The sequence below is a fragment of the Triturus cristatus genome, chromosome 10 (assembly GCF_964204655.1).
Source record: "Triturus cristatus chromosome 10, aTriCri1.1, whole genome shotgun sequence".
In the NCBI taxonomy this organism is placed as follows: domain Eukaryota; kingdom Metazoa; phylum Chordata; class Amphibia; order Caudata; family Salamandridae; genus Triturus; species Triturus cristatus.
The window spans coordinates 130739714-130757313 of NC_140593.1; the positions used below are offsets into that span (position 1 = coordinate 130739714).

At 47.7% G+C, this 17600-nt stretch overlaps 1 protein-coding gene across 1 annotated transcript in view; it reads right to left on the reverse strand.

The window, feature by feature from the left end:
• Window positions 1-13358, reverse strand: part of GASK1A (golgi associated kinase 1A) — a 159664-nt gene extending 146306 nt beyond the window's left edge. Inside the window, exon 1 of the mRNA XM_085630618.1 lies at window positions 12866-13358. Coding sequence (XP_085486744.1) covers window positions 12866-12868 — 3 coding nt within the window. The 5' untranslated portion in view covers window positions 12869-13358. The remainder of the gene's footprint in view (window positions 1-12865) is intronic.
• Between the last annotated feature and the right edge of the window lie 4242 nt (window positions 13359-17600).

Below are 17600 nucleotides of genomic sequence, written 5' to 3' on the forward strand. Positions count from 1 at the left end.
GGAGTACCGTTGGTTGGCGTGGACCCATACCGGGGAGCTTGGGTGCTAAAGGTTTTGGTCGGCTGGTCATCGTGCATCAAAGATACCCACGGGTCTCGGTTAGACCTGCAAAGGGGGACACTCTGTGCTAACCTCTGCAGTGCTGACATCCCTCGTCTTATGCTCTGTCTCTGTGGCATGGGAGTCCGGACTGGACTCAAACAATCTTTGGTTGCTGCAAGGGGTCCGGCACCCTGGGTATTGGTGCAGGGTGGCTTTGGTTGGTCCTGGCTTCCTCTTACTTGGTGGGGAGATAGCTTTGACCTCTAGGAGCAAGGTGGCCTCTTCCTGGTCGGCTGCTGCGTTGGTGGACCTGGTGGACAGCAGAATGGTGAACCGGACGTTGGGGTCGGTGCCTGCAGGCAAGTGACTCTTCCACTTCAACCGAGATTCTGATGGCTTAGCGAAGGTCTTGAGGCCCTCCTAGTCTTTTGGAAGATGCACAGCTACAGGGCGAGTTGGGTTTTCACAATTGTCAGGGCAGGAGCAGATATGCAGGCAGGGTTTGGCACCAAAGTCCACCAGCAGTCCGCATTTCTTGCTTCTTCGGCTCTTCTTTGTCCTCTTCTTTCTTTAGTCAGGTGAATCTGGGTTTCTGGTGTCTAAATACTAATTTATGGGTGTTAAGGAGAGAGTAATGTAGTAAACAATGGGCTACCTACCCCTGGAGTGACTACACCCTCTATATGTCCACTTCCTGTTTAGAGTGGCATTAACCCAGACCCAGAGTTCAGGGGCGTAACACAGGCCCCCGCAGCCCCTGTGGTGCGGGGGGGCCCACAGCTCCAGGGAGCCCCCTTAGCACAGCACTCAGGCTGCAGAGCTCTTGATTGAGCCCAGAGGGGCCCCCTGCACATGCCTTGCAGGGGGGCCCCCACAAGTTTCGTTACGCCATTGCCAGAGTTCCTAGTTTCACCAAAAACAAGATGATGAAACCCTTCATTGACTGTCCACTTCAGGCTGTCCACCTTAAGGGTGTGCTCAGCCTGTAAGTGTGACATGCCTCCTGACTAGCTAATTTTCCCGCCTGCTTTGGTGCCAAAAGGGCCCTAGGGCAGGGGGTGGCATCTCCCAAGTCTGGGGGAAACTGGGGTCACATATCAAAAGTGGCAAGAGCTTTGAAGCCCCTGGCATTGGTATGCTAATTTACTAGCCATCCTGCTGGAGGAGGTGTCAACACCTTCTTCCGGACTAGAGATTGTTCCTGTACTTTGGGAGCATGGGCTCTCACCTCCAGGGGTCAGAAATGTGTCTGTAGTGGCAGGCTAGTCGATACCAGTCAGCCAGCACAATAGAGGACTGGAGGGTTTTTAGGGGGCACCTCTAAGGTGCCCTCTTGATGCATGTCATAATAAACCCAATGGATTTATTAAGATGAGATGTTTGATACCAAACACCATTATTTTCAATGAAGCCTTTATGTAGCTGGGGAACCTGTAATGACCAGTGCCCAGTGCATATGCTGATTACTTGCAATATCCAGTTATAGAACTAGACATCACAGGGGCATATCTGCTCAAGCTGTTATGTCCTTATATGTAATATAATGCACCCTGCCTTAGGGCTCTTAAGGCCTGCTGTAGGGGTGACTTACATATAGCACATGTAGTGTATGGGCATTGCACACAGGCAGGGCGAAATGTTGTGTTTTCAGAAGGGGTTGCACCCTTTCATGCTTTCTGCGATGGCAATTTGCCTGTGAGTTTTGCATGGGCCCTTGGGGTGGCATACGACATACTGCATCCATTAGGTACCCTCTTTACTACCCATGCCTTAGGTAGCAGGGGCATAATTTACTAGAGGTTTGCAAGTGCTAAAGGCCTTGCCAATTGGGTTACAATTAGACATTTAGTTTTTAGGGGAAGAGGCACTGGCACTGGAGCCTGGTTAGCAGGCTTCAGTGCATGGTCAGAGTTGAATAAACAGAATCTAGCAGTTCAAATGGGGGAAAAAAAGTGGATGGACATCGGCAAAGTAGTCCAGCTTCCTACTGTGATTGAGTGACGGGTAAAAAAAACCTGCAGCCTTCTCACAGTTTGCAGATGTGCTTCAGCACCAACTATCCATGCTCTATAAATAGGCTATCTGGTTTTAGGTTTAACCCCTTCCATGCTCATGACGGAACGGTTCCGTCATGAGCCACGGTTGAGCTGTGCTCATGACGGAACCGTTCCGTCATGGTCCCGCCCGCGCTCGAACCCTTCAGCACCGCGGCGGAATTCGCCCAGCGCTGAAGGGGTTAAACCTATAATAACTGATAACACCCCACCTAAAGGAAAATAGCCATCAAAGGTGTAAACATATAAACACTGAAAAAACACCTTTGCAACCACAAACTAAGTGCCATTCAAAGAAAGGAAAAGATGAGCGAAAGAGACATTTTTATTTCTTCCGGAAGGGGCCAATACAATGTAACTTTGTTATACAAGGTAGCATCAAGAAAGACTGGGTTAACATTATTCTGCTTGAGTTTTGTTGTTTAGGGATGTCACTAAAACATTGTCTCATCTTTCTTTTGCTTTTCTCAGTTCTGTGGTCGTGGTCTAATGATGCAGTGTTTAGAAGCATGTTTTAGGTCTTATTTAGTTATTTTATAAACTAGAGAATCGGGAAATATCAAAATCATATTTGATATTTTGGCTACATTTGATTTCACTGATAGGTAAAATGGCTGGTTTCATAAGAATCTTTCCTCATATGTACCTTCACATTTACCCACAGACAGAGAATGGGTGAAATCCTTTGATTCATCAGCCCCCTTTTCTAGTGAGTCAGTATTGATTGTAAGTGAATTGCCAAACACCCCAAGGTTTAAACATTCAATGCAAAATGTAATGACAGGTATATGTGAAAAGAATGTTGTCACCAAGCATCTGAAATAGTGGTGAAAACATGATACAAGACGTTTGGTAAACATGGAACGCAGTGTCACTTGGAATGCTGCTGAAAAAAGTTCCCACCAAGTTCAATAAAGATTGGAGTGATATTGTTTGTATTTGCAGTAATTCAGCTATGTATGTGAAAAAGTTGTATGATGGTCTGTCAAAATCGATACCCGAGCTGAAGTGCTTCTCTGTAAGAGATCCTTGTAACTTGCTAGATGGTATGCTGAAAGCATCTTTACAATCTTCAGAGTTAATGAAGAATGCTATTGACTTTGTAGTCCATTCTGGGGCAGTAAAAATGTATTTGGACCTCTTATACCCTGTGCACACGCTATCTATACACATGCGCCATCAGTGCAGAAAGCAAGTAATAATTACAATTAAATGAAAATTCCATAAACACTGGAAAAACACTGTTTCTATTGTTTTTAATGGCGCAAAAATGTGTAACCACTGATAAACACTGTTTTTTTAAGGTATTGGAAAAAAACCACGAGAATTTACCAAAAATAGAAACTGAAAACAGGAAAGCCTATCTATAAATCAACTAAGAAGTATTTAACTAGCAGTTAAGTGTGCAGTTGGACCAAGTGTTTTATATGTAGTTACCTGTAAGTGGAAGCCCTGAATATATCTTGCATACATTGATTTTGTAACCACGCATTTTGCTCCTCTTTCAGTCTCACGCCCCAGTAACCCACATAGCACTCAGCATCACAGTTTCTATCCTTTTTTTTTTTTTTTAAATATACTTCAACCACTGGACAAATGGAGAAAGCAGGGGTAAAAAAGAAGCTTAAAGGCTGAGAGACATGTAATGAAGGAAACAGGCATATGATGGTAACAAATCTAGGCAACATTGGTACTCGGTAATTCGAGCATTTGGCAGCGGGCTCCTCAGATGATACTTAGGGTCCACATGCTTATTCTTTGTACAAATTAAGTACTGACCATGAAAAACGAGCCAGAGAGGAGCACACAGCTGAGAAAACTAACTCAGAGCCGGGCTGTGTGTGCCCTAGAGCAACAGTTCTTAACCTTTTGACTTGTGCGGACCCCCACTGAATCATTACTGAATCTGGAGACACCAACTGATTCATTACTGGAATACAGGGACCCCCACTGCATCATTACTGGAATCCGGGGACCCCCACTGAATCATTACTGGAATCGGGGGACCCCCACTGAGTCATTATTGGAAGCTGTGGGCCACCAGCCTCCGCAATTGCTATGATTTGAACCTAAAAGCAATACACAAAAAATACAAAAACATGTAACCAAACAACTACCCAAATATTAGAGTATTTACTTTAATTCACAATCAAATTTGAAAAAGTTATCAAATTTTCAATTTTCCTTCTTTAATTGTATATACTTTATTAATGTTAATTATTATTTAATTTTGTAAGATAGTTGCAGACCCCTAGGGGACCCAGGACCACTGCCCTAGAGGGGGCCAAGGTCTTTTGGTCTTTTCCATCCCTGGTCCACCATGCTCCACCCAGAGGCGCAACTAGAGCCAAATTTGGGGGGGGGGGGCTACTAAACATTTCGGGGCGGGGGGCTGACTCTTCCAGCAATATGCAGAGTGGAGATGCAGGGGCTCTAAGAAGGGGTGAAAAACAAAAAAGCTTCATTAACAAGTAAATGGTCTTTTAAAGACCCATGAAGTACTCGGGTGCAGCTGTGTGTGTGCCTGGGAAGCTGTCTCAGCCTGGACTGCCACACACGACGGGGGGGGGGGGCTGAAGCACTTTGAGTCCAATGGGCATTGAGCGCCTGGCTCCACCCCTGGCCTAAACCCCCCCCTTCAGCATCACACCCAGCTGAAGCGAGGCAATGACTGCAGGATGTGAATGCCTACTGTGTGGTTACATCTCACAGCGCTTTAGAAAAAGCAGAGGGTCATGCAAGCACTATGAAAAGATAGTAAAGCATCACATAGCACAGAGAGTAACATCGTAGAGCATGGAAAACACAGTATAATATATTACACCTTATGGCCAGTGGTGTAGCAATGGGGGGTGGTCCGAGTTTTGGGTGCCCCCCCCACTCTTACCCGTGGCCGACGCGGGGTGGCAAACACAGGAATCTACAGCACCCCCCTCCTGCTCTTACATGCGCCTGTCGTGGCGGCAAACGCAGGAACCGCTACGGGCGGTCAAAGGTCTAGCTACACCGCTGGTTATGGCTTTTGTAAAACTTTATCGTTGCTGAATCTTCAGGGCACGGTCCAAAAGCAAACACTGACATAGTAGTCCCCGGAGCTGAAGCTGAAGAAACTACTTTGTGTGCGGATGAGCAAACAATGCTTCATACAAGTCCTTACTAAAGAAATTGATAAAGAGAATAAGGGCTATTCTGGCACCAGCTGCTTTACCATTTTATGTTGGGGGATGGAGCCCGCCCAGACCAAAGATGGAGAAGAAACAGGACTAATACACCACCCTCACACTGAATGGATGCTACACGTCCAATCAGAATGAGGCAAGAAGTCCACTGGCAAACCAGATCTAGGCAATGCTTCCAGCCACTTCCTGCCAAGTGGTCAATCTCTTGCAATGTACCTCGCCAGTACAGCCCCCTAACGGGACATTCCCAAAAGTAATCAGGACATTTAGAGATTCAACATCACCAGTCCCTCCCTGAGACACAGGCGTGAATCAGGCATCACTGCGAGAACAATTACAGACGGGTGGTGAGATCAATGATAGGAGTAGTAAACAAGCCCTTCAAAGCCCAATGTATGCTCAGAAAAAGTGGGCTCAGTGTTGAATGCGTGCTTGTATATGGGATTTTCACAGTGCAAACCTATCCAAAAGTCAGCGCAGCTCTTTGCAGGGGCAAAGACAAGCATAATGTCAACGATTGATAGAGGTATCTGCGTTGTGGGTGGTTAATGCATTGCGATGCAGTGTTCTTTAAAGAGATGAATCTTCAATGCTGTCCTAAATCGGAGCAATGTCGGGCAGTCCTTATTCAGACAGGGATGTTGTTCCGATCCTGGGTAAATACATGAAAAAGGCCTGCTGCCTTGTTTTTTTCTACGTCTTAGTCTGCAGTCTGATGGCATACTGGCTGTGAGGGTTCCAAGAACCACCAGAATTTGGCTGCAACGTAAGCAGGGGTGCTGGACGTGATGGCAGACTACAGCTGGTTTTGAAGAGGATGCAGACCAGCAAAGGGAGCCAATGGAGTTCCATCGGGACCATGGGTGACCATAATTTTTCCGTCCCTGGATGAAATGTATTGCCACGGTGTAGGATGCCCTTAGGTTTGCCAATGTCACGTCTAGGAGACCATGGAGCAGGGCATAACCACCATCTGGATCTGAGAGTTCGTGGGCTTTAACAGCAATCAATCAATCAGGGGATTGTAAGTGCGCTACTCACCCATGAGGGTCTCAAGGTTTGCCAATGTGACATCTAGGCGACCATGGAGCATGGTGTAACCACCATACGGATCTGAGAGTACGTGGGCTTGAACAGAAATCAATCAATCAATCAGGGGATTGTAAGTGTGCTACTCACCCGTGAGGGTCTCAAAGCGCTGGGGTGGGGGGGGGGGGGGTAATGCCGCTCCGTTCAGCCAAAGAGTCAGGTCTTGAGGGTCTTCCTGAAGGTGTTCAGGGAGGGGGTGCGTCTGATGTCTGCCGGTAGCTCGTTCCAGGTCTTGGCTGCAATGTGAGAGAACGATCTCCCGTCTGATCTGGCTCTGTGGATCCGCTGTGTTTCGGCCAGTGAGAGGTTGGATGATCGCAGGTTTCTTTTGGATACGTGGAAGTTTATTCTGTCATTGAGGTATTTGGGTCTGTTGTTGTGCAGGCACTTGTAGGCATGGGTGAGGATTTTGAAGGTGACTCTTTTCTCCACGGGGAGCCAGTGGAGTCGCCGCAGGTGTTGGCTGATGTGTTCGTGCCGGGGGATGCAGAGGACGAGTCTTGCCGCGATGTTCTGTACCGTTAGCAGTTTGCGGAGTAGGGACTTGTTGATGCTGGCGTAGAGTGCTTTGCCATAGTTGAGTTTGCTGGTGATGAGTGCATGGGTGACTGTTTTCCTCGATTCGGGGGGGATCCATTTGAAGGTCTTTCTGAGAATGCGGAAGGTGTTGAAGAAGCTGGAGGTAACGGCATTGACCTGTCGGCTCAAGGTGAGTGTTGAGTCGAGTATGATGCCGAGGTTCTTGCCATGGTCTGAGGGGGTAGGTGGGCTTCCGAGGGTGGTGGGCCACCAGGTGTTGCCCCATGCTGATGGGGTGGTTCCAAGGACGAGGACTTCTGTTTTCTCTGTGTTGAGTTTTAGGCAGCTGTTGGTCATCCAGACTGCCACTTCTTGCATTCCTCTCTGGAAACTGAGTTTAGCGAGTGTGGGGTCTTTGGTGAGGGAGAGGATGAGCTGGGTGTAGTCGGCGTAGGATACAATGTTGAGGCCGTGTTGTCGGACGATGTCTGCGAGAGGGGCCATGTAGACGTTGAAGAAGGTCGGGCTTAGAGATGACCCCTGTGGTACTCCGCAGGTGATGTCGGTGGGGGTGGAGAGGAAAGGCGGTAGTCTGATCCTTTGGCTTCTTCCGGTGAGGAATGAGCAGATCCAGTCTATGTCAGTTCCTTGTATGTCGGCCTCGCGTAGTCTGGTGATTAGTGTGCGATGACAGACGGTGTCAAATGCTGCAGACATGTCGAGGAGGATGAGGGCCGCAGAGTGGCCCTGGTCCAGGAGGGTGCGGATTTCATCTGTGGGGGCGAGTAGGGCGGTCTCGGTGCTGGGGTTAGCTTAGAATCCGGATTGGGACAGGTCGAGGACGGCGTTTTCTTCGATGAATAGTGTCAGTTCCCTGTTGACTGCTTTTTCTGCCACTGTGGCTGCGAAGGGGAGAAGCGAGATGGGCCGGTCGTTTTTGAGGTTGGTGGGGTCTGCCGTGGGTTTCTTGAGCAGGGGCCTGACTTCGGCGTGCTTCCAATCATCTGGGAAGGTGCCTGTTTTGAAGGTGGTGTTGATGGTGTGTTGCAGTTGGGGTGCGATGGTGTCCGTGGCTCTGTGGTAGATGTGAGGGGGGCAGGGGTCGGTGGGGGCCCCCGAATGGATGCCTTTCATGGACGCGGCGGTGTCCATGGTCGTGATTGGTATCCAGTTGGAGATGGTGGGCTGGCTGGTGTCTAGGCGTGGTGAGGGGCTGGCTGAGGTGTCTTGTGGGTGGTCGGTGACGTTGTCGTAGAGTGTTCTGATCTTGAGGTGGAAGAAGGTTCCGAGCTTGTCGCAGAGGTGCTAGGAAGGGGTAATGTCTGTGGTTTTGCTGTGTGGGTTTGTGAATTCTTGGATGACGTTGAAGAGTTCCTTGGAGTTAGTGGAGTTGGTGAGGATTTTGTTGTGGATGAAGTTCCTTTTAGTTGTTCTGATTTGGCGGTGGTAGTCCGTCATGGCATTCTTGTAGGTGGAGTAGCTGTTGGCTGTCTTGGTATTCCTCCAGTTCTTTTGCAGGCGTCTGCAGGTGTGTTTGGCTTCTTGGAGGGTGGTGGTGAACCAGGATGCTTTTCTGGGGCATTGTTTGCCGGGGTTGCGTAGCAGGGCGAGCTCGTCTGCACAGTTGGTGATCCATGTGTGGAGTTCTCTGGCTGCGGTGTTTGCGTCGGATTCCCAGGTGTGGTTGTCTCGAGAGAGGGTGGAGTTCAATTGCTCGTCAGTGATCTTGCTCCAGTTCCTGCGTGGCGGGCGAGATGCTGGTTTAGGTGCTCTGGGTTTCTCAACGGTGAAGTGGACGCAGTGGTGGTCGGTCCATGGAGGCTGCATTGTGTGGCTGAAGCGGATGCTGTTTCCTGCAGCGAAGATGGGGTCGAGGGTGTGCCCTGCCCTGTGAGTGGGTTTGTTGACGAGTTGTTTGAGTCCGATGTTGGCGAGGTTATCACGGAGGATGGTGGAGTTTGGGTCGCTGGGGTTGTCGAGGTGGAAGTTGAGGCCTCCAATGAGTATGTAGTTTGTTAACGCAATGGCGTGGGGTGCGATGAAGTTGGTGATAGTGGTGGCGAAGGGTGTCCGGGGGCTGGGGGGTCTGTAGATGAGTTCCACGGACTGTGGTCTTGGGGCTGGTCTTGATTTGGAAGTGCAGATGTTCGGCGGAGGGGAGGTTCTCGCTGGAGGTGGTGAGGTGTAGGGTGTTTTTGTGGACTATGGTGAGGCCTCCTCCCGGGTGGTTGGGGCGGTCCTTCCTGTGGAAATTGTAGCCGTCCGGGATGGCGGTGTTGATGTTGGGGGTGGAGGCGGCGTTGGTCCAGGTCTCTATGAGGAAGGCGAAGTCGGGCGATAGAGAGTCGAGTAGGTTCCAGATTTCCATGGCGTGCTTGTGTACGGAGCGCATGTTGAGGAGGATGCAGCTGAGGGTGTCGTCGGTGTTGGTGCTGGTGGTGTTGCGGGTCGGAGTTGTGGTGAAGGTCCGGCGGCGGCAACCGAAGTGGCCGTGGGTCATGTTCGGTGAGGCCAGTTTGCAGTCTGTGTGTCTTCCGGGGTTGAGTGCGAGGAGGGTGGGGGTATCGTAGCAGTGGAAGGTCGTGGATCCAGGGTTCCTGGCGCTGGTCAGGTCGCGGACAGGCGCAGACGGGCTTGCCTTAGGCCCGCACGCTGCGCGTGACCGCACAGCGGCTGCCATTAAGTAGAGGAGGGGGGAGGGACTGGAGGTAGGAACAGCAGTTCTGAAGTTGCTTTCTTTAAGAAACAAGTTGACTTTCTTTAGAAGAGAGAGCTGGAAACCATCTTTGTGTTTTTTGACAATGTGTAACTTGAGGGTGAGGTAGGTGTCCAGTGTGAATTCGAGGGAATAGGCATTCTGTGAAAGTTTGAGTTCCACACCGTTAATGTTACTGCTTCTTGTTTGTTGTTCTTGGGAAATAACAAGAATTCGGTCTTGGCTGGGTGGACCTTTAGGCAGGGCTGGACATCCAGGTCTGGATGATGTGCAAGCAGTGTGTGAGGAGTTGGATGTCTGAAGCAGAGTTGGGTCCCATCGGCATATTATGAGTAGAGCAGCAGGCAGCTCAACGTGGAGGCTGAAGATGGCACGACAGGATATGGAACCCTGAGGGACTCCGGAGGTTATGGGGATTTTTGGTAACGTGGAGGTGCTCATGTGAACAAATTGGTGTCAGTTGGAAAGGTTTGTTTCATGTCTTTTTTCAGTCACAATGTTGCCACGCGTGTGAACTATCCCTCCAAATTGCTGGGTAGCCCTGAATAATCTTGTCTAGTTCAGGGGCAGTTCCATTAAACTGAGATTATATGGGGTGGAGGTAAATTTAAGGAGCTACTGTTGCAGAACTCGATTCATGTGAATGCCATCATTAAAATGATGACAGGAGGTCCTCAGAATTCCCTAGCGCTCAGAAGATGTCCTGTTGCCTGTGACGCTATATATGTGGATAACATACATTAAGCAGATATGGACTGACAGAAACATATTGGTCTGTCCAATTACCTCTTGTTTGAAGGAGAAAGAGAGAGAGAGAGAGAGAGAGAGAATACGAGGCACATGGAGATAAACGCTCTGCCAGGGTCACACAACTTAGGCACGTGGGGAGATGGCACTCAAACACTGCCCTTTTGCTTTTGGAGCTCAACACTGTACATTTCATCCAAAAACGACACCTTTCCTCTGATGATGTTGCCCGTCCTGCCAAATGTCACACATCTCGCTGAATCACCCGCAGCCCACATCCTTGCTGGAAAACCTGTCTCGCCTTCACTCGCGACATGTACATTTTTCACACGCTGAAATATTATAAGCCGGCCCTAGCGTGCATTGAGCGAGGAATGGGTGTCAGTTTCAGAACTTTTAACAGGGAAAAGACGAAGAATACATATACAACAATTTAGAGTTCACAAAAACAAGACTTGCCACCCTAGAGAGGCATGCTCACGTCCCTTCCAATGTATCAAAAGATTACAAAATAGATGTCTCGTTTACTTTAAGAAGCGCTCAATGCTGGTGTTTAGCCAGTTTCTATGCGCTTGCATGTTCTGCTAATAAGTAGACTGAGACAGAGGGTTGCGATTAAATAACATGCCAAGGATCACACAATGTGCTCAAGTTGGGAGTCTGTGGCCAGAACACCCAAGCTGTCGCAAGGGGTGAATAAATATATTGGCTGCAATGCCAGCATCCTGCTAGACCACATCTCCCACAATGGGTTAAAGTGCCTCTGCCAGAGAATTGAGAACTAAGGGGGGAGATGTATTATACGTTGCACGAGCGCTCACGCGGCGCAGCTCAGTTTAGAATGTGTTTAGTTCTGTTCACTAACATTAATAATGTCAAGAAATTGGTGCTACGCTTTGTGTTATTTTGCGTCGCACAAGCTTCCGCACAAACGTTTTGTGAATCTGTCCCTAAGAAGACATAGAGAAGGGGAGATTTACAACTCTGTAGTGCAATGCAGGCTGCAGCCGAAGTTGCTGTGCTGTGATGCGCGAGGAAGCGAAGCAGGGCAGCGCCTGTACTCAGATGTGGTGCTGCTGCGCTCGCGCTCATCGTTCGTGCACGCACAGGAAGCCTAGCACCGTGCACACACCTTTGCACTATCGCGAAAAAGTATGTGCATGATGTCTCGCGCAAGTACCACTTTAGGACAAATACTATGCATGACCATGTAAGCGCCCTGCTGCCATTTGGCTACGTTCGTGCTATAGAAATGCCACATACATACTTTTAAGATGTTTCCCACAGTGAATGTTTACTGTGCATTGCAGCACACATGCATGGGTAGATTTACTAAATTTTGGTGCAATGCAGCGCAGTGCCAAAAGTTGCTGGGGTGCACTGCAGCAAAGGTGTGGGGAAACAGCACAATGTCTGCTAGGATATAGCACTGTTCCCTCGCGCACCCAGCAGTGTCCACAGTGTAAGGGTGTCTGCCTTCTATAAAGCATAAGGTTTATACCCGAAGGAGACCCTTTAAGTACAAATACATGCTGTAATACTTTTCCCACTGTGCATGTGTGTTGTTAAGTGCAGCACACATGCAAAGTTGGAAAAATGTGGACTCTAAAATGTTGCTCCACGATTAAACCTGCCTCAAAGGGTGCAATTTTGTGGAACAAATTCCAGTGCACAAATGTTAATAGATAGGGATTTGCAGTAAACCCCTTGGGTGGGTGTTTGAAAGACGCCCAGGCACCACCCACGGGATGCGCCCTTAGCACAGGGTATGTCAAGGTGGAGCAGAGCGCTATTTTAGGCGCCTGTCCAACACAAATCAGGATTTGCTTTGGAAAGTAAATTGTACCAGATAACACTTTCAAACATTTTTTGTGACTTTGCATTGGCGTAAAATGTTGATAATACTGCCCCCGAGTTTCAATCTTCCAAAAACGACTCAAGGAGAATCATTGATTGGGGAACAACGCTTGAGCACTTTTAGACTTCACCACTCTTATCTTGGATTTCACACCACATCGTGTGATCCTGGGCAAACCACGTTTCGGGATACTCCTCGCTTTTGTATCTGCCAAAGCTGGGGGTGCCTCGTTGCGATCCAGTTTGTGATATCTACTGTAGAAGAATGTGTAATTAGTACACCGGTGTGTTAACAATGTGCTAAGAACTCATAGCAATAATTACACTAAACCTGCATAGTGCACATTGCGATGTGTCCCCGATTCTAGGCACTGATAAGACCTGCTAATTATTATCGAAGTTACTCGAATTATCGACCTCTCAAGGATAGAAGGCTAAGCGGCCCCATCATATTACATTAGAGTGCTCTACAATTAATGCATTAGCCCACTGAGCTATCTTACCAGCTTGACAATGTTTCAAAACATGCTTACTGTATATGGACACTTTGCGATTCTCGCAGCTGCCCAGACAGGCTTCGGGAATGACCCGACACACAGCTGTTCCAACAAGCACATGGCACATTGAGCCAGGCGTAAGGACAGAGAGTGCACAAGTCTTACCATGTCTTCTCAGTGCGGGTGCTTGGAAGGCCCGGGGGCTCTGTGTTGGCGCTTAGATCCCTGGGTCCACACTGGCCATGCTGCCTCCTTCCGGAGCATGGTCTAGGAACGATGCCGGGCTGCTGGGAGTGCGACCGTTGCCATGGGCGACACCTGGTGAGTGAGCCCACGTTGCAGAGTGAACTCTCTCTAGGTAGCCCAGATATAAAACGTGCTAGCCTGGGGTTTCACAAAGTCCCATAGAGTGCAGTCTGTCTGCAACAAATGCATAGTTCCCTTGTCTGCTGTACAGATGTGCCTCAGATGGCCTCTTCTTCCAGGTAGACGAGCAGCTGTTCTTCCCAGAGAGGCCCTTCTCTCCCAAACGCGCCCATGTGGAATCTGACAAGCCCGGCCCCGCAGGCGGCTGGGGTCTGACTGCACGTCTCCCCTTAATTGACTGGCAGACAAGACTTCAGCTGCTGAGCACTGAAAGAATTTCACCAGCACAGCAGTTCAAACTCAGCCTCCTTGGGAGGGGGTGGTGCAGGAGAGGAGGGGAGGGGGCTGGCAGAGGGAGAGAGGCCCGTGCATCGGGAGAGGCCCCTTTTCACAATAAAAGCCCTGACTAGTGAGTCAAAAAAAAAATTCACATTCATTGAAACATGATAGGTAAACAGCCCAGGCACGTTTCACAGACCCTTGGGTAACTAGCTGCGTCACTCAAGGGTTTTAATTTGCATTCTGGGACTTGCAGTCTTGCTTATCCCCTTAAAAATCAACATCGCCAAGTCCCAGAAAGCAAAGGAAAAACTTGAAGTGCTGTTTGCTGACTTGGCAGTTATAGGTAAAAGGAAACATGGACAGCCCTGTCTCGTTTCCCAGGTCCATATGTAATGTGCCACTCCAGTCCAGGCTTTTTCTTTGAATTCTGGGACTTGTAGTTTTGTTTGTTCCATTATAAAACAGGACTACAAATCCCAGAATTCAAAGGACAAACCTGGACTGGATCAACACATCAGGGATGGACCTTGGAAACCTGGCAGCTATGCGTGGAGGAAGCAAACTGCATGCCCTGAGCAGAGAAACACAGATGTGTTAGGTTATATTACGCAGTGCTTGTGTAATGGATCTAAGCAGTGGTTTTAAGAGGGGGGGGGGGGGGGGGGAAGTAGGGGAACTGTGGGCGTAGAATCAGAGGGCGGGAATAACCAGAGGATTGGGTCAGTGGATGGAGTCAGACGGGTGGCCAGAAAGAGCAAATTATTCTAATTTGTAGAATTTGTTTGGCATCTCACTGACCAGTTATAGCTTATTACGTTATTTAATTCAACAAATGGATACACGTTTATTTAAGGTTTAATATGAGTTATTGACATTAAAATACATTCAGAAAGTGGGACTCGTTTCCAATCACAGAATGTCAAGTGGAAGCACAAGCCATATGTCTCCGAGCCATGGCATTTCTGTCATCAGCAATTCTCCTCCCTTTTTCCACAAGAGCAGTTCAAGCATGAATGGCAAAATATCCCAGTTTGCAAATGTTTTCTATATAATTATGGCTCTGCAATATTTGCCACAAAATGCATCATCTGCTGCATAGTTTGATAATTTTAACAAATAAATTGTTTGTAGCTCAAACGGATCAAAAGTTACTAAAAAATGTGACTTGTGTTTCTGCGAAGTGGACGGCCCTTTGCAAAGGATGACTGATCACCTTTCTCACTGCTGGATTTGTATGTTCCACTGGTGCTAATAAGGCAAAATCTTTTCACTGACTGTTAGCACGTGTAAAAATGTCAAAATAATAAAGAATCAGAAAATATACCACATTACGCTGCAGCCTTTTTTTGCTGCATAATTTAGTCAACACTGCGGCATGATTTTGTCCTCCACTGCTGCATAATTCCAGTGCCCCTAAAGCAGGCAGCACATGTTAAAAGTGCTTGTGCATGAAGCGCAGAGACCGTGACGTTTGTGAACTTAGTTTGGTGTGCGTGCAAATCTTACACTGCTGGCCACTGGTGAGTTGCAGCCACTACTGTTGAAACAAGGCCAGTGGAGGTATCAATGGGTGAGGCAGACTGGCCTCAACGACAGGGCCAGCTTTAGTGATGGTGGAGCCCTGTGCGACTATGGTTGTTGGTGCCCCCCCAATGACTCCCTCTGCCACGGATTCCCTCACTACAACCTTTTAACAGTGTCCCTCAGGTCTCCATAACCACTGTCTCGCTCAGATGCATTTCATTTGATTTGCAGCGCCACTGAAGCCAGTGTAGGGTGTGAAAGCACTATACATCACACACATTACACAGAGACAATCAATCACACGTGCGTAAATCACTGTATAGGAAATGTTACATAAGACAAAGGACCACAAGGTGCAGGCGTCACATGACAACCATACTAGTGGACAGTATAGTTTAATAGTGTTTGGTCTGGAGAAACACAAACTCTGAATTTTTAACATAATACCAAGGTTTTTTTTTTTCAATAACCAGAATTGATTTCTATCCAAATGACCCATTTTTGCAACATTAGGATAATCAAAGACTGGGAAAAAACCATAACGCTCTAATTTATACTTTGCAGATTGCATGCTGCTCTTAGATGACAGTTAATAGCTCACTGTTCTATGTTAGGATTTTGACTTATAAACAGCAAGTAACAAAATGATCTCACTGATAAAAGCAGGAACCCACTGACCTATTTACATTATGTGCACTCTGTGATCTGCATGGTACATGTTCTTTACAGCAGGCACATTAACCCTCTGTGCTACCTTTCCACGAGTCAAAACTTCCACTTGACAAAACTCCATCTCTCTATAGGAAGAACATTAATCACTGGAGTTATCATGACATTTTTATTGTTGCCGAAATTTGCTGGAGGCCATGGAGGAGGCAGCAAGTGTTTTTAGAAACATAATATACTTGTAAACATGATGCCCCCACCCGAAGTCAGCACCCGGTGCGGTCGCACCGCCCTAGAGCCGCCCTGCTCAAGGGTCCTGTGACCTCAGTTGCAGAGTCATTTGCTCTCTAGGGTGGGCTGCTTCGTAGGCCTGCCCGCAAGACTGGAGGTGAACTTCAGTAAGGATTGTGGTGAACAGGCCTTCAAGGTGAACCCACACTTGCCACTGCTAGGGTCCACCTGCTGGTGCTAAGACACCAGGGCTTCTAAGGTCTTGCACAGGAATGTGCTCCCTCGGGAGAGTGGTCTGGTGAACTGCTCATGAAGGCTGAACCTGGTTCCCCAGTTACAAATTTGGCAGCTCTGACCACATCCTCCCCCCACTGAACACCATACTGCCCCAAAGAGAGAAACTCGCACTGCCTTCAACTACAACCCAATTGAAAAAAAAAAAAACTTTTAAGTAACAACATCCTGTTAAAAGCAAACACTCAAGGGGATGCAATATTAAGTAAAGCATGTGAAATGTAAGCAGGAACAACATGGTTACCTTAGCGTGTTTACACACATTATTCAGAAATCAATGAGTGTTTTTGCCTGAAAAAGTTAAGAACATGTCCATTGCTTATATCCGTCAAAACGTAAGCAGCATGGGTTAAAAGGACCACATCCCTGAACACAGAGCTGCTGTACACAATTTGTTTTCCAATCCACCCATCAAGCATGTATTGCACAGTACCTCCAGGAATGGTGCACTTCCCCACCCAGGGAAAACAATGTAGTTCAAAGAAAGACGAGAAAACAAAAGTAGCGCTTCATTGGCAAACTCTGTAAAGTGGCGCTAATGTGTTTTTGGGTGTAAATAAAATCACTCTGGCCACTTTTTGATCACTCCATCTTGCTTTATTTAGTTATTTTTCACATTTTGAGCCTTTTTTCTCTCCGTCCCAAGGCTGTACTTTGGAATAGAAAAATGTCCGAAAAAGGCATTTCCAGCAAAAGTGTTTTTCTTTTTTGGATCCCTTTCCCAGAGGAACAAATAAACTAAAGGTAAAGAAAGAGGGAGTAATAACCGTTTCTTGAAGTCTTGGTTTTCAGTAAATGAGGAGGAGCAAGACAGAAAGAGAGGGAGGAAGATTAATAAAGGGTGGGGGGGAAGCTGCCAGCGGTAGAGCAGCAGAAGTGGACACTGTCCTTGTCTTCTCTGGACTAGAAGGAGAAGACAGAGTCCTTTCCCTTCTCTGCCAGCCCTGCCCGCCCCAAACGGCAACGAACGCCCAGCCTCATCTATGGACCTTGGCTATTTCTGCCGTTCTAGGACGTGGGATTAAAATAAACAAGCATTGGCATAGCCAATAGGTCTCACCTTTGGGACCTTGTAAGTGTTTAGCCATGCAACAGTTGTTGTTGCACCAAAGAAATTGTGCTGCATAACTAAATACTTATAAGGTCCCAAAAGCGAGACCTATTGGCTATGCCAATGCTTGTTCTTTGTAAAGAAATAGATGTTTGTTTCTATTTCTTTACTTTTGCTATAATCGCGGCACCGATGCTTTATTTTTAACATTAAAAGTAAAGCGCCGGTACGGCGATTATACCAAAGGGAAAGAAATAGAAACAAGCATCTATTTCTTTACTTTTGCCATAATCGCGGCACCGGCGCTTTATTTTTAACATTAAAAGTAAAGCGTCGGTGCCCGATTATAGAAAAAGTAAAGAAATAGAAACAAGCATCTATTTCTTTACAAAGAAAAAAGCTGGGGGGGGAAATGCTACCGCCGGCCACAACCTGCAGTGCAAGCGCGCGCCCGCGCACATGCACTGCATGCTGTAGCCGGCAGTA